The 27,116-nt window shown below is 41.0% G+C and overlaps 1 protein-coding gene across 3 annotated transcripts in view; it reads right to left on the minus strand.

Moving 5' to 3' along the window:
• FRMD3 (FERM domain containing 3) overlaps positions 1-27,116 on the minus strand; it is a 302,714-nt gene that overhangs the window by 142,566 nt on the left and 133,032 nt on the right. For all 3 annotated transcript variants that reach the window (XM_035024381.1, XM_035024379.1, XM_035024380.1), the window contains one exon: positions 10,844-10,948. In XM_035024381.1, coding sequence (XP_034880272.1) covers positions 10,844-10,948 — 105 coding nt within the window. The remainder of the gene's footprint in view (positions 1-10,843; positions 10,949-27,116) is intronic.

Genomic DNA, 27,116 nt, shown 5'->3' on the forward strand with positions numbered 1-27,116 from the left:
TAATTTGGCAGCTGCTGAGCCGGGGTTGGGCTGGGGGCGGGGGGGAGAACACTCCCCAAAGTAAACAATATAACATACTTGGTTATCTTCAAATGTTGGGCTTCTTTTGAAATGGATTCAGCCTATGATTACAGAATAAATTACACACCTCTCTGTTATGTTTCTCAAAACCCTCAGTGCCCTAAACCAGAATAATCTATAGCCCAGAGAAATGTGTTAAATAATGAATGGGGCTTTAAACAATGAATACACCTCCCAGACAGGAGACGGCCTTTCCCCTCAGAAGTAACCAGACCCACAATCTGATGAATTCCCATCCTAGCTCTGAAAAGATGGCCTGATTTTCACATCTCACCTGGACAAAGCCCCAGAGTAACTCCGTCTCCCTGCATTATCTAGCCAATTTATGCCATTTCTAGACCCTCTGGCCTCTGCAGGGGAAAAAAAGAACACCATCCAAATGAATGCAACCTAACAGTGTTCTGGATCATCCAGTTAGAGCGAGGCCCTAGCTAGTTAGTTACCAGTAACCACTGCTTTTCACTCCAGTTTCAGTGAAATCTATAACCCAATGGCAACAACAGCAGAAATATCTATAGGCCAGGCACACTCCCAAGTTCTTGTCCTTCTGGCAGTCAACCCATGAAAGAAAACCTTCACTGTTTAGTGCAGTGTTTTTATTCCTTCAACCATAACTGCTCCTGCATTCTGGGTTCTTGGGGATAAGCAAAACAGAAGTAACAGCTGGGAGAAGAAACACCTAAGAAACAGAGGTGGAAACAGGAAGCCTAAGAAAGCATAAGCATCACTTTTTTTTTTTTCTGTAAAGGACCAGACTGTATAAATATTTAAGGTTTTGTGGCCCGTATGGTCTGTCAGGACTACTCAATTCTGCCACTGGAACACGAAAGCAGCCAGGGACAACACATAAGTGAACAGAAATAGCTGTGTCCCCATAAAATGTTATTTACTAAACCAATGGGGCCACCCTGACACCTGTGTGCCAAGCCATGCTCTACATCCAAGAAATCCTTAATGTACACTTAAAGATAAAACGAGTAGTCGTCTGAAAACGCAACAGAGGTTGTAAAAACACTAAGTGCTGTTCATTTTCAAATACACTAAGACACCAAAATGCAGTTATAGAAGAAATGATGGGATTCCCTCAAGCCTGTTACAAAGGAATTTACCACTATGTAACACTTGCTGTCAAGCCATAGAAATTTCATATCATCACAAAACTAGGTCAAAGATTGTCTAGCTGCCAGAACCACGAACCTTTCAAACTCTTTAAAGCCTGTAGCAGAAGATCCATTTCATGTTGATAATATGGACTAATGCACTTAAATAACCACCCTATGGCATAGTTATTATTATTATATTATTAATAGTGTCCCATTTTACAGATAAAGTAAATGAGGTTAAGGAGGCTGCTCAAAGTCCTACAACGAGCAAGATGCAAGGCCAGGATTTAACCTGATCTTCCTGGCATCAAAGCTCTTAGCACCTGAGCAATAACGTCCTTCATACTCCTTCCTTCTTGATGTTTGACACTCTCCTTACATTAAGTCTATGCTACCCTTGCTTCCAGAAGGTCTCTCTCGCCTCATTCTTTTCTTTCTGCTCTGTATGTTCCTGGTCATTTTCCTGTGCTGGTTTCACCTTCTGGACATCTTTTTTTTTTTTTTAAAAAAAGGATATTCTTTAGCTTTCAGTTTCTGCTCTTATTTTAGATTCTTTCCCTCAGCTCTGCAGTCTATGCTCAGGGCTTTATGGTTGTGAAAACCTCATGGGCTCCAAAATCTCCATCTGTGGCCTAAGCCTCTTCCTTAAGCTTCAGATGCATTTTCCCAGCCATAGACTGAACATCTCTACCTCAACATCTCATAGGTATCCCAAACTCAACATATCCGAAACTTACCGCTTCTCCCCAAAACCCTTTTTGTACAGTTCATTTGGTAAGTGGTTCCACCTGTACTTGGAGCCCAAAGAGGCCCTGTATGAAGCCCAAACACCCAGCTGGACAGGCCATGTGGAGAGGTCCTGAAACCACAGGCTGAGCGAGGGGGCCCCCAAGACCCATCTTCCAGCCGTCTCATCAAGGTTCCAGGCATATGAATGAAAACCTCTGGGACCCTCTGAGCACCGCCCCCACCCCCAAAATAGACCAGCCACTAGCTGAATACCACTGAGGGAGCCCAGTCAACACCACGTGGAACAGAAGAATCCCCTCGCTGAGCCCTGCTCGAGTATCTGAGCCAAAAAATCCTGGCATATGATAAAATTGTGTTCCTTTAAGCCCCGGAGTGTTTGAGGAAATTTGTTACACAGCAATATATAACTAGAACTCTTACTCCTTATGAACTGAATGTTTGTCCCCAGCACCCACCAAATTCACATGTTGAAGCCCTGCCCCACAATGTGATAGTATTTGGAAGTGGGACCTTTGAAGGTAATACGGTTTAGAAGAAGTCATGAGGGTGGAACCCCATGATGGGATTAGTGTCCTTATAAGATAAGGAAGAGAGACCAGAGCACCCACATGCTCTCCCTCTCCCCCCACCATGTATGGACACAGGGAGAAGGCAGCCCTCTGCAAGCCCGGAAGAGAGTTCTCACCAGGAACCAACTCTGTCGGCATCTTGAACTTGAACTTCCCAGCTTCTAGAACTGTGAGAATTAAGTGTCCTGCATAAGCAGGTGTTTTCCTATAGCAGCCCAAGCTGACTAAGACACTCCTCATTATCACTCTCCATGGATAGAACACAGTTACAATTGAACCTTTAAACGACATTTGCTTGAGCATGCATGAAAAAGAAAAGTCTGCTCTGTCAATCCTTATCAATACTGCTTTTATGTCTCCAAGTTATACATCATCTTTACATTCTAGTCTTCTTCTCAGCTTGTCTCTAGAGCTCTTTGACACTTCCAAACCTGATCTCCTGTCAGCTCTGATGTCCTTGCCTGCTGGAAGCCTCCAGTGAGTGCTTCTCTGTCTAATCATGGAACTTAAACCTTATCAATCTAAGTAATTCCTGCCCTCATCTGAACCAAGCCCAGGAGCTTGCTACCACCAAGGAGGAAGACTGTCTTACCCTTGATATCTTCCTGCTTTTTCCCTAACTCAAATAAGGATAAAATGGCATTTTTCACCACACTTATTCCTATGTCTGTCTATTGGCCCAAACAAGATAACCAGTTCATGTGCTTGCTCCTCCCTCCACTAAAATTAGGACATCCCAGTTACCCAAGTGACTTAAAGATTGCACCCTGTCATTATCAGGCATCCTCATCCCTTCCAAGGAAAGGAAATCAGGTCTAGACAGAGCCAATTATGAGCAATCATTTTAGTTAAACACCAAGTTCTGCTTTCTGCTGAAGGAATATGACAATTTCCCCAAATCTGTCAAGTTAATACCTTGGGCCACAATTGAACCACAAAATATCCAGTGTTAAAGCTGTTAAGATACTGTTGTGTTCCTTGTAATTTGAGTACTCTAAGTCCTTTCCCATAAAGCCAAGTTACTTGTCCATACCTCCTCCCCAAACAGGCATCCAAGTAGTCTTGATTTTTAATACCCCTGGAACTTTAAAAACAAAAGTGGACTCATTAAGCAGACAAACTCATGACCAGTGACCTAAAGAAGCAGTACAATCCTTCTCTCCAGTGTAGGGCTGTCCTAAATCTTAGGTACCACTCTTGATCTTAGGTACAGCATCTGTGAAGCAATTGTCCCCAAGAGCAGGAAGCAGCCTTTCAAAGGCAGGAGCAGCTGGTGGGACATAATGCTTTCTGGCTTCCTGACACCAGCCCCAGAGTGAAACCTAAAATCATTGTGATTCTTTTTTATTCCATTCCATGTCCTCCCCAAAGGTACCTCTAGAAAAAGCAAACTGCTCTAACATAGAAAAGGTCTTTTCCCATTATTAATAAAACTCACTGATAGGTTCACTAGTTCTTTCTGGCTACCAACATAAAACCCAGGGCTGTAATTCTATCTGGGGAAAGGAGGCATCAGGGTTCAGCATGTCCTTGCATTTATGATTTTCCAGGTCAGACTCTCAGAAAGTGGTCCAGTGGCCACATGACATACAATGCCCAAACACAAGGGTGTTTGAGGCGATTGCCACAGAGGGGATGATTTCCAAAGCGAATTTGTCTTTGGGTAGGAGTCAGATGGTCCTTAAGTTAGAAAAGTCAATGATACTGATGTAGGTAGGTTAAATAGATGCTTAGAAATAGGGAAGTTAAAATCAAAAGCACTGGGTCCAATCTGCCTGCAGACACCTACAATATAGTCCTGATATAATTCCTCCTCTAACTGGGCTGTCTGGGGGTTTGAGGGTGGGGAGAGTACCTCCTCACTTCTAAGGCACAGGGGGTGACTTCCCCTTAGCTGGGTTTTGGAAAGGGGAAAAGGCAGAAGGGAAATCCAGGAGAGTGGACATCCTAAACCATCATAGAAAACAGAATTAGGAGAGGTGCCTGGCTAGCTCAGTCAGAAGAGTGTAGGCTTCTTGATCTCAGGGTTGTGAGTTCGATCCCCACATTGGGTAGAAATTACTAAAAAACAAAAATAAATAAACTTAAAAATAAATAAAATAGAATTATGAAATCCAGCTCATTATTCCAAAACCTCATCTTCCCAAAGAGAAGTTACCCAAACATCTGAGAAGCAGTGGAAAGAATATGTTACATTTAAGAAAAAATACCTGGACTTAAGCAAGTATTACCTTTATCTTCTGGAATTATCCCTTCTGAGACTTCTAAACTTATAGTCCGAGCTTTCTCTTTCAGTAAAATGAGAGGAATACTACCCAGCCTTTCCCTAATCTCAGGCACGAAGATTATATGAGTTCTTAAGAATATGGTAGAAACTCGCACGAAGCCGAGCGGCCCAGGTCTCCAGCTGGGCCCCTTTTCCAGCTGGGCCCCAGCATGGCTGCCCCCAGGGCTGCAGGTCGGGAAGACTCCGCATTCTTGTTTCCCTGACAGCCCCGGCTCCTGTGCTCTCCTTCCTCTCCCCAGGCCACTCCAGCAGACACGTTTGCCAAGGCCATTCAGGTCAAGTCCAACACAGCCATCAAGGAGTCGGACAGGAGAAAGCTTTGGGCTGATGTGACCACTGCTTTCCCCACTCTTGGAACAGATCAGGTCTCTGCCTTAGTGCCTGGAAAGGAAGAGCTCAACATTGTGAAGTTGTATGCTCACAGAAGGGATGCAGTGACTGTGTGGTGGTAACCCCATCCTATCTGAACTGGGGAAAAATCTATATCCAACAGTATACACCTTGTGGTCCTATCCTGACCTTCTCCCAACGTTCACAACATGGCCTTTGGTGCTCGAAAAACTGGTCGGGGGAGCAGGTCCTGCTGAGATAATTTACGAAAATATTCTTCATGTCAAAAGATAGTTGTTTAGGGAAATCCAGGGGGCCCACAGCAAGAAAATAACTAGCCTCTTTACTTAGGAAAAGGAAAAACATACAGGCAATATAATCCATAACTAAATGATTGACAATTTCAGGACTGGAATGGTTCATTCTGACTAACTGAACTGTTTCTCTAGCTACTTCTGACTGTTAGAGCTGCAGGCTTTAAAGAATTGTTCACCTGCAGATGCTCATAGAGGTCTATCAGAATACATTTAGGTTCTGTATAAACTATATAGAGTAAGGAAAACATTCGAAGAATTTTGAAAAGCAATACATTTAGCCCATTTAATAAAACTGGAATAATATTATAACTACACCAGGTAAAGAAATATTTTAAAATGAGAAAAGTGCTGCCTGTACTTAGAAGGAGCACAGGAAATAGTTTAATTCCTTCCATTTCCAAAGGTGGATTTATTTTTATAATTACACTGATAGTTTTAATTTTGCTTCAAAATGTAACATATTTGACACTTAATATTACACACTAATATAAGACAGTATGTGTATCTTTGTGTTACTAAGAATATTTTCACATTTTATATCTCTCCCACTTTGTTTCAGCCAACTCAAAGCAATAAAACATTTTTCAGTGTTAAAAAAAAAAAAGAATATGGTAGAAACTCGAGGGGATTTTTACTGACCAGTGTTCAATCTGCCCCTCCCTACATCAAATTTTAAAACTAATGGATATTCTGAACCCTTGCCACTAAAATAACAAAAGATCGTCATCATTTACTAACTCAGTCCTCATCACTCTCAGAGCATATGGGGCATGAGACATCTTGTCAAACATATGCTGTTCCAAATGTAATTGTGCTAAATATTTAATATTCCACAATGGTTTTCTGCAAGTCAAGTTGTGAAAAGTTGTAGGCAAACCACCAACTCCCACAGCAAAGGTAAGTTCCACTTCAGCTTTTCTAACTAAATTTTCTGTTGATTAGCTCTCTATCCAAATAATCCATCAGTTTTAGTTTCCACTGAGAAAAAGTACACGACCTGGTAAAACTACCAATGCTGGTCAATTCATCTCTGCTTAAAACTCCCATATTAGCACGTCTTTGTGCCTCTGAGCCCATTCTTCTAATTACCCAAGGCTCACACCTGTCTCCCCAAAGATCATAACAATGGCCATCCTGCCTTTAAAAGCAGTTTTGAACATTTCTAGATTTTAGACTTCCTAACCATGGTTGAATTTCTTCATATGATTGCCTCACCTAGACCAAACCAATGCATAATAATTATAAGACTCACAATAAAAATAACATAGCATGTACTCGGTATATACCGTTTGTTAAACTTTATCTTGAATTCCCATATCAACCCTACAGGTAGGTACCGTTATCTGTTTTAACCATCAGGACAGGTACTCAGAAAGGCTCAATAACTTGGTCAAGATCACACAGCTTACTGACCAGCAGAGGTGGGATTTAATGCACATCTTTTTGAGTACAAAGTCCATGCGGTTTCGTGTAGTAACTACTCTGCAACCCAAGTGAAAGCTACACTCCCACTGAATCCTCAGAATCAAAAGTCTAGAAAAGGCTATGATGCAGTGTGGAAAATGATTCAAGCAACCCTGTAAGCAATTTAGTGGATACATCAGATAAGACCGTTTTGAGTGAGGCCCACATTTCTTCCACTAATCTACTACCCAAATCTAGATATTAAAAATTAAGCTCAACCAAGTCAAAATATAAAGAACAATGAAGCACATCAACCTAAACACTTCTTTTTAACTTAAATAATTTTAGACAGATGACTAAGGTATAAATATAACCACCCTCTCCCCTTAATGTTAGCATCTTCCGTAACCACAGTACAATTATTGAAATTAAGAAACTAATACTAACACAATGTTATTAACTGAATTACAGACTTAATCTGGAGTGTACCAGTTTTCCCACTGTCAGACTTTTCTCTGTTCCAGAATCCAATCCAGAATCCCACATGGCCTTAGTTGATGTGTCTCTCTAATCTATGAGAGTTCCACAGTCTTTCCTTGTCTTTCAGGACTTCAGTACTTTTGAAGAATATAGTTAAGTTGTTTTGGAGAATGTCTCTCACTTCAGGCTCTCCTACATTTCCTCAAGATTTGAATGAAGTGCAGCATTATTGGGAAGAATACCACAGGGACGACGTGCCCTCTTCAGTGCAGGATCATCAGGGGGTACATGATATTGGAATGTCTTCTCCCTGGTGATAACCTTGATGGCTTGGTTAAAGTGGTGCCTGCCAGGTTTCGCCACTATAAAGTTAGTCTTTCTCTCTTTGTAATCAAAAGATATGGGGGGCGGGGAGGAGTACTTTGAGACTATACAGATATCTTGTTTCTCCTCAAACTTCTGTCCACTAATTTTAGCATTCATCACAATCATTGTGTACAATCATCTCTCATTCCTTCTACACTTAACTGGAATTCATCTGTAAGGAAGAGCTCTCTCTTCTCCCCCTTTTATTTATTTATTCAATTACTTATATCCATATGGCTCATGGATATTTCACTTTATGGACTATAATCCAATGCTATTGTTATTTCTTTTTTGTCCCTCTAATTTTCCATTTTTGGCCACTAGCAGTTCTTTCAGGTTGGTTCTGTGTCATTCTAGTGACCTTTTATCTTCTGAGCGGTTCCTTACTTTCTGGCATGACAACATGCTCCAGGCTCATCTTGTGATGTCCCTGACTCTGCCCTAGAATCAGACATGTTTTCAAGGAGCCCTTGTTCCTTTTATTAGGAAAGGATATTTAGAAACCAAGATCTAGGGGGTAGGTGTGCTCACTGCTACTGTAGGGTCATTGATTCTAGGCCATCTCAGAAAACAGAACCGGGAACTATATACGTACACATACTAGCCCACATGCACACATGCACGTCTATATTTCAGTGTCTATGTCTAAATTTTTTGAAAAACCACGAGTTCATACCAACATCTGATTCCAATTCTAAAGACTTCTCTTAATAGGTTATCTTCCCAATGAGTCAAAAGAAATAAAAACAGCTTATGCATTAAAGTGGTTTCCAGATATTATCTAGGCTAAGGGTCAGCAAACTATGGCTCGTTGCCTATTTATAAAATACTTTCATTGGAAAAAAAGTTTTATTAGAACACAGCTACGTCCATTAATTTAGGTATAGTCTATGGCCGCTTTCCACTAGAATAAAATAATTGAAAAATTATGACAGAGGTTGTATGGGTCACAAAGTGAAAATATTTTTTATCTGGTCCTTTATGGAAAAGGTCTACAAATCCCTGGTCTAGGTTAGGTTTCAAATTTTCACTTGGGAGATGGGTGGAAAGAATGTGGGTTCAGATATCATCCTTCCACCATTAATTACTAGCCATGTAGCCTTAGACAAGCCACTGACCCTCTGTACCTCGGTTTTCCCCTTCCTTACAGTGTTGTAGAGAAGACTAGAGACCATGACAGAATTCCTGGCATATGACAGATGCTCAACTAATGGTAGCTAGAATTACTTCTGAAGGTTGCTTGTTTAGAGTTTAGGATGGGATTTTGCACAAAAAGAATCTATATTCAGTGGTGGTTAGTTGACTATATTAGTCATCTAACAGAGTCTGTTTGACCCACAGGGAACTCAATACTCCCTCCATCACTTACTAGCTGTGAGACCTTGGGCAGATATCTATGAACCTGTTTCTCTCTCCAAAAAAAGGGTAATATCTTCATAAGCCACAAGAAGCTGTATCTATGAATATCTTTATGCCATGGTCCCCAACATCAGCCTGAAGACCAAAGCTGGGATGGCTGCATCAAAAGTAGAATCAGGATGTGCTAAAATACATGTTCCTGGTCCTAGCCCCAAGGATTCTGATTCAGGAGGTCCAGAAGAGGGTCTACGCTCAGCATTGTTAGTAAGCCCCTGAGGTGATTTTATTGCAGGGCCAGGTCTGGGAACAACTGTTAACAGTAGAAAATGTCACATGAATCCCCTCTGTGACCTCATGTCAGTCCTACATCCTCACTAGTATCCTGCTACCTCCCTCTCACTCAGGTAAATGTTTGGCCCATTAGAGAGTTCCTGCAAGTGCTATAGGAAAGCAAAATCTCTTTCTGAGCCACCACATGGTATGTGTTTAGAGAAGATTAGGTCCTACTGGACTCTAAAAGCTAAGTACGATTCCCCAGCTTTCAGAACAAAATCTAATCTGTTCCTTAAACAGCCTGCTCCTTTACAAGAATACACTCGGTAAGCCTCTCCTCATTGTATTGGATTAGTAAATATGAAACTAAGAACCAAGTGGAACTGTGGAGAGGGAAGAGGGGAGAGAAAGATGACCAGGGACACCAACAGGAGGAAGACAAATTAAAGAAGGCAGAGTGGACTTGTCCCCCCCATCCCAGACCACCCACAGCTGACCCTTTCACACACACACTGCCCTGCTTGGCCATGGGAAAGGCTAATAAGGAGAGATCAGAGCAGGTACAGGGCATCCTAATCCATAGTTGGGACCCACAGCAGGGTTACAGGAATGGGAAACCCCAGGTGGTGGGAGCTGGGATGGAGATTCCTGGGACCTTTAGATGTGAGGGACATATATCACTGAATCCAACATATGTCATGAATATATATATATATACATATACGTACACACACACATACACACACATATACACACACATACACACACATACACACACATATACATACATATATATATATGCTGGTACAGTACCCAACTCAAAAGGCAAGACTCCTCTGCTCACTCTTACAAAAATCAACAGATACCAACAAGGGCAGGTATATCCAGGAACAAGGATATAATGGGGGCTGTCAAATTTACCAGTGTTCAAAGAGCAGCTTTCAAACTATCCTAACCCTTCATCTGCCAAGAGCTTTTTTTTTTTAATTGAAATGAAATTCACATAAGAAAATTAACCATTTTAAAGTGTACAATTGGTATTTAAGACATTCACAATGTCATATAAGCACCACCTATATCAAGTTCCAAACATTTTCATGACCTGAGAAGAAAACTTTGTACCTATTAAGCAGTCTCTCCTGTTCCCCTTTCTACCAATAGTTTTATAGTGAGAGGTGGATTTTCTCCACAATGAGATTTTATGTAGTCACTGTTTGAGCCCACTGTTTGTCAAAGCTTCTCAAAGACACAGGAACTGAGTGGGAGCAGCTTTCTGGAAAGGTCTCAGGTAAATTTTCCCTTCTCCTGCCCTACCCAGTCCAGTGGGAACAGTGCCAAACTCTTACAAACATACACACGCACGCACACACACACACACACACACACACCCTGGGCCAGTCATTTTCAAGTGGTCAATGACCATGAGAACAAGAATACATCTTGATTGGTCTGATAGGAACCTCTTTGGTCACCCACAGTGTGAGCCACTCCCCCAAATGGATCCAGACAGAGGTTGGCTCTTACCCGCTGCTTCTCTGGGTCCACATAACGAATGCCAAAATAGTCCTTCTCCAGCAAGCTGTAGTAGTTGCAGATGTGGTCAATAAGAAACTGCCCTTTGGTCTCCCTCTGCAAAAGAAGCACATTTAAGTTTCAGCCAGAGCTCATCTTGTACATTCATGTCTAAAATGTGCCCCATTCACCCCATAGGTCTGCATTTAGAGAAATGGATTAGCTCACTCCAGTCCCTGGAGCAGAGACTTCTAAACTCTTAACTACAATCCACAGTGAGAAATACATTTTTACCCTGTGAACCATTACACACACACACACACACACACACAGCCAAAGGAACACTAAAAAGAGAGCCAAAGAGACACCAAACAACACCCTGCATAGATGCAGTGTATTCTAATATGTTCTATTTTATTCTGTTATGGGCCATTTAACTTTTCTAAAGCTATTTATGATTCAGAACACTGATTTAACAACTCAATACCTAGTGGAGAACCACCATTCACAAACCCACATATAATTCCACATACAGTGCACCTGAATGTTTGCCGTAATTGCTCCACAGGTATTCACTCACTCAGTCTTCATAACGATCCTATGAGGAAGGTCCCCAATACATCTAAAGAAACAGAAGCACCGAGCCTCGGTGGCCTGCCCAAAGTCACACAAGCTGTAGCATTTGACCCAGGCCACCTGGCTATAGAATCAGGGCTCCTACCACACTATTTTGTCTCCCCAGAGACTAGTGAGTGCACTGCAACTCAGCTAGAAGGCCCAATCTGGATGCTATGGGACTACAGTGAATGGTGTTAGACGGAACACCCTGCCCCCCACTGGGAAAGGTGGAAAACCTGCAGCTTTGGGCCTCAAAGCCAGGGCATCACATCCTTAAAGGATGTGGAGATGGTGGGGGTGGGGGGATGACAGACTGGGATAGGCCCAGGTGACCTTAGGCAAACTCCCCAGCTGTTTCACATGGGTAAAATGAGTCGGTTAGATTATTTTTCCTTCTAAAATTCTGTGAGAGATTTGTCAGCCAAATCTGATTAAGATGAATACCATTACTACAAAACCCTGTTAATAGCAAGGACTCTTCCAAGCCTTCATCAAGATATTTGATAAGATTAATTTCTGCTTCAATCAAAGTTGCTGACAGACCCATGGAATATTTTAGGGGTAGAATGTGACATATAAAAGTAAATGAAGAAATTAGAGACACTAAGTGAGCCACTCCTCCAATCCACTAAAAATATTTTCGGAAGAGGAGTTTGATCTATGTTACATGATTATCTTTTCATTAGAAACTACTAACATCAGCTCAGACAGTTGATGAAAAAGCCACTCACTGGCCTGGGATGTACTGCACTGAATAAAGGATGGGGGCATATAAACACATATTGTGATATGAAGCCCCGATTCTCCTGAAATCACATTGAGTTTAATTTTGAATAAACTTTGAGCCTTTACTTCCTTTACTGAAACCATCTAATGTAGCTCAAAAGGGACAAAACATCAAAATGGAATTTGTTTTCAGATTTCTCTAATTGTTTTTAACCCTGGAAGATCAAATGACGAGCTGTATCTGATGCCCACGATATAATCAATGGATTTAGTTCCTTTTACAGATTTACTCTCTAATGCATCCACAGTTAAGAGGCTGCTGGAGAATCAAATCACTGAACATAACATGTGAGTCTGTCAGTCTGTGACTGGATTGCCAAGCTCTCTGCATTAGGATTTACTATGTTGGACTGCCCCCACCATATGCGAGACACACAAGATATGTGGGTCAAAGCAATGCTTTGTAATGATGTGGGAGTGAGCAGAACTTGATTGTGCCTGACAGCTAGCATTTTGCCCTGAAAATGTACTTAAAAGCACAGCAAAGATTTTTTTTAAAAATGATTAAACACATCAACCAATACATACAACTCTCTCATATTACATAAGACCCTTGAGAAAAGGAAACGCCACTGTAGACATTGTGTTGAGCGGAATACACAAGTGGGGATGAAACAGAAATCAGTATCTTCCACAAAAGCAGGTGAGGCCAGTTCCCATGCTTCCAGGCCACCAGGCCCCTGCTCCTAAAAGCTCTGCCCACAGACCAGCAATACCGCAGAGCAGTGGCCTCAGCCTCACCCAGGAGGGAGCTTGTTGCAAACACAGAATCTCGGGCACAGCTCCAGACCAACTGAACCTAATTTGCATTTCAGCAAGATATCCTGGTAATTCACATGTTCATTCATTTTGAGAAGCATGGGTCTAGGGGAATTTCCCCCATGTGTGAGAAGTGCAAACACTGTACCTGGTTGCAGACGTCACTGGGGCGGGGGGGGGGGGGGGGGAGCCCATTTTCCCCATGGAGAATGGTCTATACCTCAACTCACAAAAATGAAAGTGTTTCCTAATCTCAGGAACAAAAATGGTCCCTGCGCCTAGGGGCTGCCAGCCAGCCTCGTCATCTTCAGATGCTCTGTGTCGCTGCTTCTTGCCAAGAAAGCCAGCTTACAGCCTCACGTTCTGCTCTGCCTGGAAATCTGGACCAAGTTCTTAAGGCATTTAACTACCTATTATCACTTCTGTGCACGAAGCCCAGTTCTTATGTTAAATAAAAGACCACCCGGGCCCAGGCCCAAGGGTCAGAAGAGCTCATTCAGGGTCAGGTATGTGAGGGCGTCCAGCCGCCAGTTCCACACACCTCATGGCAGGGGAGGGCCTTGGGGTGAACACTAGGTCTGTTCCCAACTCCCACTCCTGGAACTCTGTTGAACTGACTCAAATCCTCCACTTGCTTCCTCCTGAGCTTCCTGAGAGTAGAAGCCACTGTTCACCACCCTGCCTGGCACACTGGAAGTTATGGAGTGAATAAACAAGGAACTGCTTTTTCTCATAGAAAACCTGGGGTCTGGGAACAGACAGTGAGCCTTTGGAAGACACTAAAGTCCCAGGGGAGATGGAGATTCCACAAACATAGTGGAATTAGCCAACTTTCACCCAAATCCTTCAATGTCTATGTGGAGACATAGTTATCAAAGATTTCAAGTATAAGGACTTCAATTTTTAATGTCAAATTTTTTATTCTCCCACAAGACAACAGTTGTCCTTTCAATACTGACTGAATGGGGGAGGGGGATTCAAACAGTTAATATAAATTCTTTAGAGCTATTACCTAAGTCATGTTTTATCACAAAAGTAGCACATAAGAAAAACATTAGGACATAAGTGTGTGATCTGTGCCTCAAGAAAGTGCCTTAAGTATAGACTTTGGATGCTGTCTCTAAATGAGGTTATGTAGTAGGTCTCAGAAATCCACTGACAGCATTGAACAAAGAATGTGTTCACCACACATGTTTAAACGTATGTCCCAATACTATTGGTCCTCACCACCTAGAACACACTGTGGATTGATTTACAAATACTGTACTAAAATATCGTGAATACAATTTTTTCAACTGTAGTTTTTTTAATGTGTTAAAAATCTAAACCAATGCTAGTCAAAATATGGTCTATAGACTGTGAGGGAATGTCAACACTTTGTTACCGGTCTTCCATGAAACAAGTGTGGAAATTAAGAGTATTCTATTTTCACTGGGTGTGTTTTGGGAAGGGAGATTTGTTTTGTTTTTTTAAACACATATTAGTCCAAAACAGATTGAGGGAACAAAATCTAGTACTGGTCTCTCACCATCAAGAGTTCGAGATGGTCAGATCTAAACCACCACCAGGTTCTGGGTGCTTTGGGGATTTCATTACTCTAGGAGCCTCAACTATGTAAAGGGGACTGGGTCCTCTTGCAACCTTCTCTGCCCATTTTCTGATAATTATTGGTGTGTGTGTGTGCATGTGCATGTGTGTGTGTATCCCTGAATTTCTTACAATAACCACATTTTCTCAGGGCCTTCTCCCATAGGTTGGAAAAGAACCTAATTTTTATAATCACAAACCAGCTTACTTTTCAAAAAACCTATCTCTCCTCCCCACCCTAAAGTATGTACCAGAAAGAAAGAAGAGGCCACCATGTTAGAGTTCTGTTTCCACCACTTACTACTTGGCTGACCTTAAGCAAGTCATGAAATCTGATACATTTCTTCTAGTAAAAGAAATAATGGGGAGGGGGAGAAAGATGGTGGAAGAGTAGGAGACCTAAATTTTATCTGGTCCCAGGAATGCAGCTAGATAGGTATCAAACCATTCTGAACACCTACAAACTCAATAGGAGATTGAAGAAAAGAGTAGCAGCAACTCTCTGAACAGAAAAGCGACCACTTTCTGGAAGGTCTCTTCTGATTTGTTTAGTACATATTTTTCTGGGGTCATTGTTACCCTGTTAGCATTTTGTTCTCTCATTCATCTGTTCTCTGGACAAAATGACAAGACAGAAAAACTCACCTCAGAAAAATGAACAAGAGTCAGTACCGACTGCCAGGGACCTAATCAATATGGACATTAGTAAGATGTCAGAACTAGAGTTCAGAATGATGATTATAAAGATACTAGCTGGGCTTGAAAAAAGCATGGAAGATACTAGAGAAACCCTTTCTGGAGAAATAAAGGAACTAAAAATCGAAATAAAGGCTATTAATGAAGTGCAATCAAAAATGGAGGCTCTAACTGCTAAGATAAATGAGGCAGAAGAGAGAATTAGTGATATAGAAGACCAAATGATAGAAAATAAAGAAGCTGAGAAAAAGAGAAACAACTACTGGATCACGAGGGCAGAATTCGAGAGATAAGTGATAACATAAGATGAAACAATATTAGAATAATTGGGATCCCAGAAGAAGAAGGAGAGGGGCAGAAGGTATATTGGGGCAAATTATAGCAGAGAACTTCCCTAATTTGGGGAAGGAGACAGGCATCAAAATCCAGGAAGCACAGAGAACACCCCTCAAAAATCAATAAAAATAGGTCAACACCCCAACATCTAATAGTAAAACTTACGAGTCTCAGGGACAAAGAAAAAATCCTGAAACCAGCTCGGGACAAGAGGTCTGCAAACTACAATGGTAAAAATATTAGATTGGCAGCAGACCTATCCACAGAGACCTGGCAGGCCAGAAAGGACTGGCATGCTATATTCAGAGCACTAAATGAGAAAAATATGCAGCCAAGAATACTATATCCAGCTAGGCTGTCATTGAAAATAGAAGGAGAGGGCGCCTGGGTGGCTCAGATGGTTAAGCGTCTGCCTTCGGCTCGGGTCATGATCCCAGGGTCCTGGGATTGAGTCCCACATTGGGCTCCCGGCTCAGCGGGGAGCCTGCTTCTCCCTCTGACCCTCTCCCCTCTCATGCGGTTTCTCTCTAGCTCGCTCTCTAAAAAATAAATAAATAAAATCTTAAAAAAAAAAAAAAAGAAAAGAAAATAGGAGATAAAAAGCTTCCAGGACAAACAAAACCTAAAAGAATTTGCAAACACGAAATCAGCCCTACAAGAAATATTGAAAGGGGTCCTCTAAGCAAAGAGAGAGCTTAAAAGTATTATAGACCAGAAAGGAACAGAGACAATATACAGTAACTTACAGGCAATACAAAGGCACTAAATTCATATCTTTCAATAGTTATCCTAAATGTAAATGGGCTAAATACCCCAATCAAAAGACACAAGCTATCAGATTGGACAAAAAACAAGACGCATTGATATGCTGTCTGCAAGACACTCATTTTAGACCCAAAGACACCTCCAGATTTAAAGTGAGGGGGTGGAAAACCATTTACCATGCTAATGGACACCAAAAGAAAGCTGGGGTGGCACTCCTTATATCACAAAAATTAGATTTTAAGCCAAAGACTGTAATAAGAGATGAGGAAGGACACTATATCATACTTAAAGGGTCTATCCAACAAGAATATCTAACAATTGTAAATATCTATGCCCCTAACATGGGAGCAGCCAATTATATAAGCCAATTAATAAAAAAAAGCAAAGAAACACATTGACAACAATACAATAATAGTGGGGGACTTTAACACCCCCCTCACTGAAATGGACAGATTGTCTAATCAAAAGATCAACAAGGAAATAAAGACTTTATATGACACATTGGACTAAATGGACTTCACAGACATATTCAGAACATTCCATCCCAAAGCAATAGAACACACATTCTTCTCTAGTGCCCAAGGAACATTCTCCAGAATAGATCACATCCTAGATCACATCCTAGGTCACAAATCAGGTCTCAACTGGTACCAAAAGATTGGGATCATTCCCTGCATATTTTCAGACCACAGTGCTTTGAAACTAGAACTCAGTCACAAGAAGAAAGTCAGAAAGAACTCAAATACATGGAGGCTAAAGAGCATCCTACTGAAGAATGAATGGGTCAACCAGGAAATTAAAGAAGAATTTAAAAAATACATGGAAACCAATGAAAATGAAAACACAACTATTCAAATCTTTGCGATGCAGCAAAGGCAGTTCTAAGAGGAAAGTATATAGCAATACAAGCCTTTCTCAAGAAACAAGAAAGGTCTCAAATACACAACCTAACCTTACACCTAAAGGAACTGGAGAAAGAACAGCAAATAAAGCCTAAACCCAGCAGGAGAAGAGAAATAATAAAGATCAGAGCAGAAATCAATGAAAGAGAAACCAAAAGAACAGTAGAACAGATCAACGAAACTAGGAGGTGGTTCTTTGAAAGAATTAATAAAATTGATAAGTCCCTGGCCAGACTTATCAAAAAGAAAGGAGAAATGACCCAAATAAAATCATGAAAGAGGAGAGATCACAACCAACACCAAAGGAATACAAACAATTTTAAGAATTTATTATGAACAATTATATGCCAGCAAATTAGGTAATCTGGAAGAAATGGATGCATTCCCAGAGATGTATCAACTACCAAACCTGAACCAGGAAGAAACAGAAAACCTGAACAGACCCATAATCAGCAAGGAAATTGAAGCAGTAATAAAAAATCTCCCAACAAACAAGAGCCCAGGGCCAGATGGCTTCCCAGGGGAATTCTACCAAACATTTAAAGAATTAATACCTATTCTTCTGAAACTGTTCCCAAAAAATAGAAATGGAAGGAAAACTTCCAAACTCATTTTATGAGGCCAGCATTACCTTGATCCCAAAATCAGACAAAGAGATCCCATCAAAAAGGAGAATTGCAGACCAATATCCCTGATGAACATGGATGCAAAAATTCTCACCAAAATGCTAGCCAAAAGGATCCAACAGTACACTGAAAGGATTATTCACCACGACCAAGTGGGATTTATCCCTGGGCTGCAAGGTTGGTTCAATATCCGCAAATCAATCAATGTGATACAATACATTAATAAAAGAAAGAACAAGAACATATGATCCTCTCAGGCGCCTGGGTGGCTCAGTTGGTTAAGTGACTGCCTTCGGCTCAGGTCATGATCCTGGAGTCCCGGGATCGAGTCCCACATCGGGCTCCCTGCTCGGCAGGGGGTCTGCTTCTCCCTCTGCCCTCTTCCCTCTCGTGCTCTCTCTCATTCTCTCCCTCTCAAATAAATAAATAAAATCTTTAAAAAAAAAAAAAAAAAAAGAACATATGATCCTCTCAATAGATGCAGAAAAAGCATTTGACAAAGTAAAGCATCCTTTCTTGATTAAAACTCTTCAGAGTGTAGGGATAGAGGGTACATACCTCAATATCATAAAAGCCATCTATGAAAAACCTACAGCGAAGATCATTCTCAGTGAGGAAAAACTGAAAGCTTTCCCCCTAAGGTCAGGAACACAGCAGGGATGTCCACTATCACCACTGCTATTCAACATAGTATTACAAGTCCTAGCCACAGCAATCAGACAACAACAAGAAATAAAAGGCATCTGAATCTGCAAAGAAGAAGTCAAACTCTCACTCTTTGCAGATGATATGATATTTATGTGGAAAACCCCAAAGACTCCACCCCAAAACTGCTAGAACTCATACAGGAATTCAGTAAAGTGGCAGGATATAAAATCAATGCACAGAAGTCAGTGGCATTCCTATACACCAACAACAAGGCAGAAGAAATTAAGGAGTCAATCCCATTAACAATTGCACCCAAAACCATAAGATACCTAGGAATAAATCTAACCAATGAGGCAAAGAATCTGTACTCAGAAAACTATAAAATACTCATGAAAGAAATTGAGGAAGACACAAAGAAATGGAAAAACATTCCATGCTCATGGATTGGAAGACCAAATATTGTGAAGATGTCAATGCTACCTAGAGCAATCTACACATTTAATGCAATCCCTGTCAAAATACCATCCACTTTTTTCAAAGAAATGGAACAAATAATCCTAAAATTTGTATGGAACCAGAAAAGACCCCGAATAGCCAGAGGAATGTTGAAAAAGAAAAACAAAGCTGGTGGCATCACAATTCCGGACTTCAAGCTCTATCACAAAGCTGTCATCATCAAGACAGTATGGTACTGGCACAAAAACAGACACATAGATCAATGGAACAGAATAGAGAGCCCAGAAATGGACCCTCAACTCTATGGTCAACTCATCTTCGACAAAGCAGGAAAGAATGTCCAATGGAAAAAAAGACCGTCTCTTCAACAAATGGTGTTGGGAAAATTGGATAGCCACATGCAGAAGAATGAAACTGGACCATTTCCTTACACCACACACAAAAATAGACTCCAAATGGTTGAAAGACCTAAATGGGAGACAGGAGTCCATCAAAATCCTAAAGGAGAACACAGGCAGCAACCTCTTCCCAGAAACATCGCCAAAGGCAAGGGAAGCAAGGGCAAAAATGAACTATTGGGACTTCATCATGATAAAAAGCTTTTGCACAGCAAAGGAAACAGTCAACAAAACCAAGAGACAACCGACAAAATGGGAGAAGATATTTGCAAATGACATATCAGATAAAGGGCTAGTATCCAAATCTATAAAGAACTTACCATACTCAACACCCAAAGAACAAAGAATCCAATCAAGAAATGGGCAGAAGACATGAAGACATTTCTGCAAAGAAGACATCCAAATGGCCAACAGACACAAAGTGCTCAACATCGCTTGGCATCAGGGAAATCCAAATCAAAACCTCAATGAGATACCACCTCACACCAGTCAGAATGGCTCAAATTAACAAGTCAGGAAATGACAGATGTTGGTGAGGATGCAGAGAAAGGGGAACCCTCCTACACTGTTGGTGGGAATGCAAGCTGGTGCAGCCACTCTGGAAAACAGTATGGAGGGTCCTCAAAAAGTTGAAAATAGAGCTACCATATGACCCAGCAATTGCACTACTGGGTATTTACCCCAAAGATAACAAATGTAGTGATCTGAAGGGGTACATGCACCCTGATGTGTACAGCAGCAATGTCCACAATAGCCAAACTATGGAAAGAGCCAAGATGTGCATCAACAGATGAACAGATAAAGATGTGGTATATATATATACAATGGAATATTATGCAACCATCAAAAAAAAAAAAACCCGAAATCTTGCCATTTGCAATGACGTGGATGGAACTAGATGGTATTATGCTAAGCGAAATAAGTCAGTCAGAGAAAGACATGTATCATATGATCTCACTGATATGAGGAATTCTTAATCTCAGGAAACAAACTGAGGGTTGCTGGAGTGGTGGGGATTGGGAGGGATGGGGTGGCTGGATGATAGACATCGGGGAGGGTATGTGCTATGGTGAGCTCTGTGAATTGTGTAAGACTGATGAATCACAGATCTGTACCTCTGAAACAAATAATACATTATATGTTTAAAAAAAAAAAAAAAGATAGTAGGAAGGGAAAAATGAAGGGGGGAAATCGGAAGGGGATACGAACCATGAGAGACTATGGACTCTGAGAAACAAACTGAGGGTTCTAGAGGGCAGGGGGGTGGGGGGATGGGTTAGCCTGGTGATGGGTATTAAAGAGGGCATGTATTGAATGGAGCACTGCGTGTTAAATGCAAACATGAATCATGGAACATTACATCAAAAACTAATGATGTAAGGTATAGTGATTAACATAACATAATAAAATTAAATTAAAAAAAAGAAAGAATGGTAACTTTCAGAATAATCTCTTGGGGTAGATTTGAGACTCATTCATGTAGTTGTTAAACCTCTATTTTGCAAGACACTGGGACAGGGATTTGAAATAGTGTACAAAACATAATTTATAATCTCACAGATCTTAAAACTCTAGTTTATAATATGTGAAAGCATTTTGTATTCTGCAAAGCACATACCAGAGTAAGAGGTCATTACTGATAATATTAAGAATAATCTGAATCTTAAATCTTTGTATCCAATTTTATGGATCCTTTTAGATACAAAGAAGGTGAGGGGAACAGTATTTACCTCCCAGAACTGGCCTCTGGGGAAGAAAAAGTGAAGAGACAAAGAACTCAATTCTGTTGCTTAACTCCTCTTACAACTAATTGCTGATGATGCATTTACTTCAACTCCCTAGTTCGACTGAAGTAAAAACAAAATATTTGTCCTTCAAGAGGAGCAAGGGAACTCAACTGGCTAAATCAGCCATGGCTTGTCTTCAGTGAAAAAGCATGGCAGATTTCAATCCCTAATTCCTAAACCTTAAAGGCAAGACATTTTACTACCTTTCAGATTCTGGTTAAGTGAGAAGGAGAAGAGTATCAATCCAAAACTACTTAATGTATTGCTACAAATCAAGATTTAGAGTTCAAATAGCTACCTTCAGGAATGAAAGTATAAACCTCATGATAATTACTACTCACTGAACACTTACCATACACCAAGAACTGGGTTACAAACATTGTATTTAAAATCCTGACAACCTACTGAAGTGGCTAATATTCTCCCCATGTGTTATAGATTAAAAAAAAAAAAAATCAATCCAGAAATGTTAAGTTTGTTGGTAAGAATGTCAAACCCAGGGCCACCACCTATGCCCAAGATATTGTAGGAACTCAATTTGCCTATCTGCCACCATTCTCTATGGACACAGAAGCAACAATATAAGAATTTGGGAGCAGCATCCAGTGCCCCAGTTACTAGAACTTAGACACTGAGAGAAAGGGGCACTGGGTTATCTACACAACACGAGGCCTGGAAAAAGGCAGTTTATCATAAAATATAAACCACATTATAGATTTCATTGGTTAATTGCCCAGCATCCACACACCCCTTTGTCTTTTCTAATAGAACCCAGATTTTGTTCAGGTAGGCACACATGCATAGACACATGTAACATACATGCACACAAGTACATGCAAAGTCTGTGAGGCTCAGGGAACTATGACTCACCCTACCTCCACCGTGGCTGGTGTAAGGGGAATCCCACCCTTCTTGTCTGATTGATTCATTAAAGGACATATGTCCCGGTTTAGGTCAACGAGACATGAGGAGCAATTGGGGTTTCTTGAATAGCTCTTGTTGGCTCTCCTGAGAGAGCTTCCCAAAGAGACTTTCTCTTCCGCTCTGGATGTTGTTATACAAAGGTGTGAGGCCTGGAACTGCTGCAGCCATGTTAAAAACCAGCCTGAGGATGAATCCAACACAGGGCAGAGCAAAAATATTCACAGGGAGATGGGGGTCTGTGTCTCCAGATCACCCAACATGATGCTCACTTTATGTGTGAACCTCCAGGTCTGCCAACAAAATACCTTGTTGTTTCAACTAGTACAAATTGGATTTTCTGCTGACTGCACCCAAAATTTTCACTCAAGAAAGAAGGTGAATCAATAGGGCCAACGGGAAACACAATCACAGAAATTATCAACTAATGAACCAAGGAGCAGAGTCCATCTACCGTGTTCTATTTGACCAAAATAGTGTTTTTGTATCTTTAAATTGGGAGCCTGCTCAGAATATCTGAATGCTGGCTGCTCTTGAAAAGCTGGAGGGTCTGGAAGCTGGACCACGAAGGTCTGCTGAAGCTCAGGATCAGCTCTCCTTTCCATGCAGAGTGAACTTTGCAGTCTACCATACTCCCACCTACCCTGGGGTCTTCCACATCTTCCATTTCCCACAGTTCCCTGACCCCTGGAAAAATCTGAGTTTACAACCCTGATCGGAGGCAAATTAGAGGCTTTCAAAGTGTTCCTGGAGTTTTCCTTGAAAGTGCTTGGGAGCATCCTCACAGACAGAAAAAGTCCTCAGTGGACACAGCTTGAGCTGCTCCCTAAGGCTGTGTAGCCACTGACATCCTAGTACCCTTTGGCGGGGAAGAAGGGTCCAAGATAGACCAGAGACTTTAGGGAAGATCACTGGGATGAGGGGAGTAGATAACATCCACAAGAATCAAACACAGAGCGCCTGTGTGGCTCAGTTGATTGGGCATTTGCCTTTGGCTCGGGTGGTGACCCCAGGATTCTGGGATCAAATCCCGCACTGGGCTCCCTGCTCCATGGAGAGCCTGCTTCTCCCTCTGCCCCTCCACCCCCCATCTTTCATGAATAAAGAAAATCTTAAAAAAAAAAAAAAGAATCAGAAACACAGACCCAAGACACCAGGAATAGTTCATTCTGGGGCAGGCATTATACCCCCCAGGAATCCTCTATGACAAACAGAAGTGGGACTACCAGACCTTGTTTTCTGGTAATTAAGGCTTTGAGACTTTTGTTCAAAGGGCCCTGTTGCTCAGCATCCTATGTTCACATGAGTTGCTCATGAAAGGGGCAGCCTGCAAAGATACACATTTGGGGAAGAACAGAATTGTCAGTCTCTCCTGATTCTTCTACAGGGAAGGAAGAATCCAATTCCCATCTGGATACCTAGAAACTTCAAAGGGGCTTCTAGACAAATGTAAGGCCCTGAACAGCAAACTGAATGTTTGGTTTGCTACCAAGAGTAGGTCTTCTCCCTAGAAGTTGCACTTCTTTTGTGAATTAACATCCTCAATCCATTGATTTTCATAAGCAGATAAATAGAACAGTAATGAGAAACTGGTGAACTGAATAGTTCTGCTTCTAATGTGAAGGACAAGCATTAGTTAATTTAAGAAATATTGTGCCCTGGGGCGCGTGGGTGGATCAGTCAGTTGAGTGTCCGACTCTTGGTTTCGGCTCAGGTCATGATCTTAGGGTGTGGGATGGAGCCCCACATCGGGCTCTGCACTCAGTGCAGAGTCTGCTTGTTCCCTTCCCTCTGCTTCTCCTCCTGCTCTCTCGCTCTCAAAATCTTAAAAAAATAGGGGGGTGGGAGGATGGGTTAGCCTGGTGATGGATATTAAAGAGGGCACGTTCTGCATGGAACACTGGGTGTTATACGCAAACAATGAATCATGGAACATCAAAAACTAATGATGTAATGTATGGTGATTAACATAGCATAATAATAATAAAATAAAAAATAAATAAAATCTTAAAAAATATATTGTGGCTTGATTGAACCTTTTATAAGCTCTATTTATATCTCTGCTAAAAAAAACTTCAAGCATATCTGCATAAATATGTATATTTTGTTATGGTAGACACCATAGATTTAACCAAAACTGAGCATTTCTTTAGAAAGAAATTCACTTTTATAATTGGATTTTAAATATCAAGTATTACTTTGTTAATTATTCCTTCCCATTGCAGACAGTAACTGGTATTTGATATTTGGCTGGGACATTCATTCAGAAAATGGCATTATCCCAAGACAATGAGGAAAGAAGTAATATTAAAGCTGTTTAAATAGGGAGAAATATAAAGAAAGACAAGAACAGAGGGACCCCTCATAGTTGAACCTTTTAAAAGTTGTTTTGATTTGATGGGGAAAATGATGCTGGGAAAACCAGACAGCTACATGCAAAAGAATGAAACTGGGCCACTTTCTTACACCATACACAAAATAAACGCAAAATGGATTGAAGACCTAAATGTGAGACCTGAAACCATAAAACTCCCAGAAGAAAACATAGGTAGTAATCGCTGACATTGGCCATAGCAACATTTTTCTAGATAGGTCTCTTAAAGCATGGGAAACAAAAACAAAAACAAACTATTGGGGCTATACCAAAATAAAAAGCTTTTACACATCAAGGGAAACCATCAACAAAAGGCAACCAACCAAACAAGATATTTATCTGTACATGATATATCTAATAAGGATATATTATTATATCCTTAATTAATCCAAACTATATGAATAGTTAATACCCAAACTATATGAAGAACTGCAACTCAACACCAAAAAAATCCCAAATAATACAATTTAAAAATGAGTAGAGGAGGGATGCCTGGGTGGCTCAGTCAGTTAAGCATCTGCCTTCGGCTCAGGTCACAATCCTGGGGTCTTCAGATTGAGCCCCATGTTGGGCTCCCTGCTCTCAGTGGGGAGCCTACTTCTCCCTCTACCTCTGCCCCTCCCCCCTGCTTGTTCTCACGCTCTCTTTCTCTCCCCCTCTCTAATAAAATCTTTAAAAAATGAACAAAGGACCTGAATAGACATTTTTCCAAAGACAACAGACCATGTAGCCAACAGATATATGAAAAGATGCTCAATATGATGCATCAGGAAAATGCAAACCAAAACCACAACGAAATATCACCCCACTCCTGTCAGAATGGCTAGAATCAAAAAGAAATAACAAGTGTTGGTGAGGATGTGGAAAAGTGGAGCACTTGTGCACTGTTGGTGGGAATGTAAATTGGTACAGCTACTGTGGAAAACCACATGGAGGGTCCTCAAAAAAATTAATAAAAATACCACATGACCCAGTAATTCCACCACCAGGTATTTACCCAAAGAAAATGAAAACACTAATTCAGAAGGATACAAATCCTTCTGTTTATTGCAGCATTGTTTACAATAGCTAAAATATGGAAGGAACCCAAGTGTCTATCAATAGATGAGTGGATAAAAAAAGATGTTGAACACATACACACACACGCCATAAAAATGAAATCTTGCTATCTGCAATAACATGGATGGAGCTAGAGGATATTATGCTAAGTGAAATAAGGTAAAATAAGTCAGAAAACTATCATGATTTCACTTATATGTGAAATCTAAAAAAACAAAAAGCAGAAACAGACCCATAAGTCATAAATACAGAGAAACTAATGGTTCCCAGAGGAGAGGGGTGGATGGAAGGATGGGCAAATGGGTGAGGGGAAGTGGAAAAAACTCATTTTATAGCTGAAAAACTAAGTCACAGTAATAAAACATACAGCATGGGGCATACAGTCAATGGTATTGTGATCGTGTTGTACTGTAACAGAGGGTAGCTACAATTGTGGTGAGCACAGCATAATGTATAAACTTGTTGAATCACTATGGTGTACACTTGAAACTGTACTATTGTGTGTCAATATGGAATACTGTGTGTCAAATACACTTTAATAAAAATGTTGATTTGTATTACTCAAATATTTTCAGATGAATAAAAGGTAAAACCAAGGATTAGGAAGCTGAAGTACCTAATTCTGAATATACATCTACCATAGAGTAATTGTATATTATGACTAAGATAAATGAAAATACAGGCTAGATGGATTAAAGGCATTTTTGTGTACAATAAATAATCATAAGTTGGGGGATGGGAGAGTATTAGGACTGTAGCAGTGACCTGAAAATGAGAAAACAAAATTACCAAATCCAGACATTCACAGCAGGGAGGCAGGCAGGGAATCAATAGTTTCCTGAAAGTGAGAATCTGGCTGCAAAAATAAAAGGCAAAACACAAGTGGCCACCTAGCCCAATGAGGCTCACTGGAAGAGAGTCAAAACCCAACTGCTGATCTCAAGTCCCTGGTGGCCCCTACACCCTCGGAGAAAACAAATATACAGCCATCCTCACAGCTAGAGGCTTAGTAATATCAAGGTTGGGGACATTTTAAGAAGCCCTAGGGAAGAAAACTGGAGAATAAGTACAGCCATGAAAAAAAGCAGCAGCCAGAACAGGTTGACCACTCTATTGCCTGGGTTCTGAATGTGTCTTCTGAAGGAGGGTCATAGTCGAATACAGAAGCAGGGTGCCCTGGACTTGGTAATGTTTCCTTCTCTTTGCTTTTCTTTGGGGTGTTTTTTGCCACTGTTACCTCCCCTAGGTTCCACATCTTTCACTCTAAAGGATGGGCTGTGTGTCTACACTCAGTCATAGGGTCATTTCTCTTCTGACACACAGATCCATCCCAATGCTTGAGGAATCATATTTGATGTTTCAGCTCTTAGAAATTTCTGCCACTTCTCAGTGCTCAAAAGATTTTTCCTTCCCCCACTTTTTTCTTCTTCCCATTTTGGGGTTTAGTGTCCTTGACAGACCCAATTCCTGAAGGCAGTCACTTCAGAATAATTTTAGTCTTCCAACTCCAATCCTTTCTGCAATGTCAATGGATTCCTCCCCCCACCCCCCCACCCCCACTTCACGG

Source organism: Mirounga leonina, unplaced genomic scaffold (assembly GCF_011800145.1).
Source record: "Mirounga leonina isolate KUSES-001 unplaced genomic scaffold, KU_Mleo_1.0 Mir_179, whole genome shotgun sequence".
Taxonomy (NCBI): domain Eukaryota; kingdom Metazoa; phylum Chordata; class Mammalia; order Carnivora; family Phocidae; genus Mirounga; species Mirounga leonina.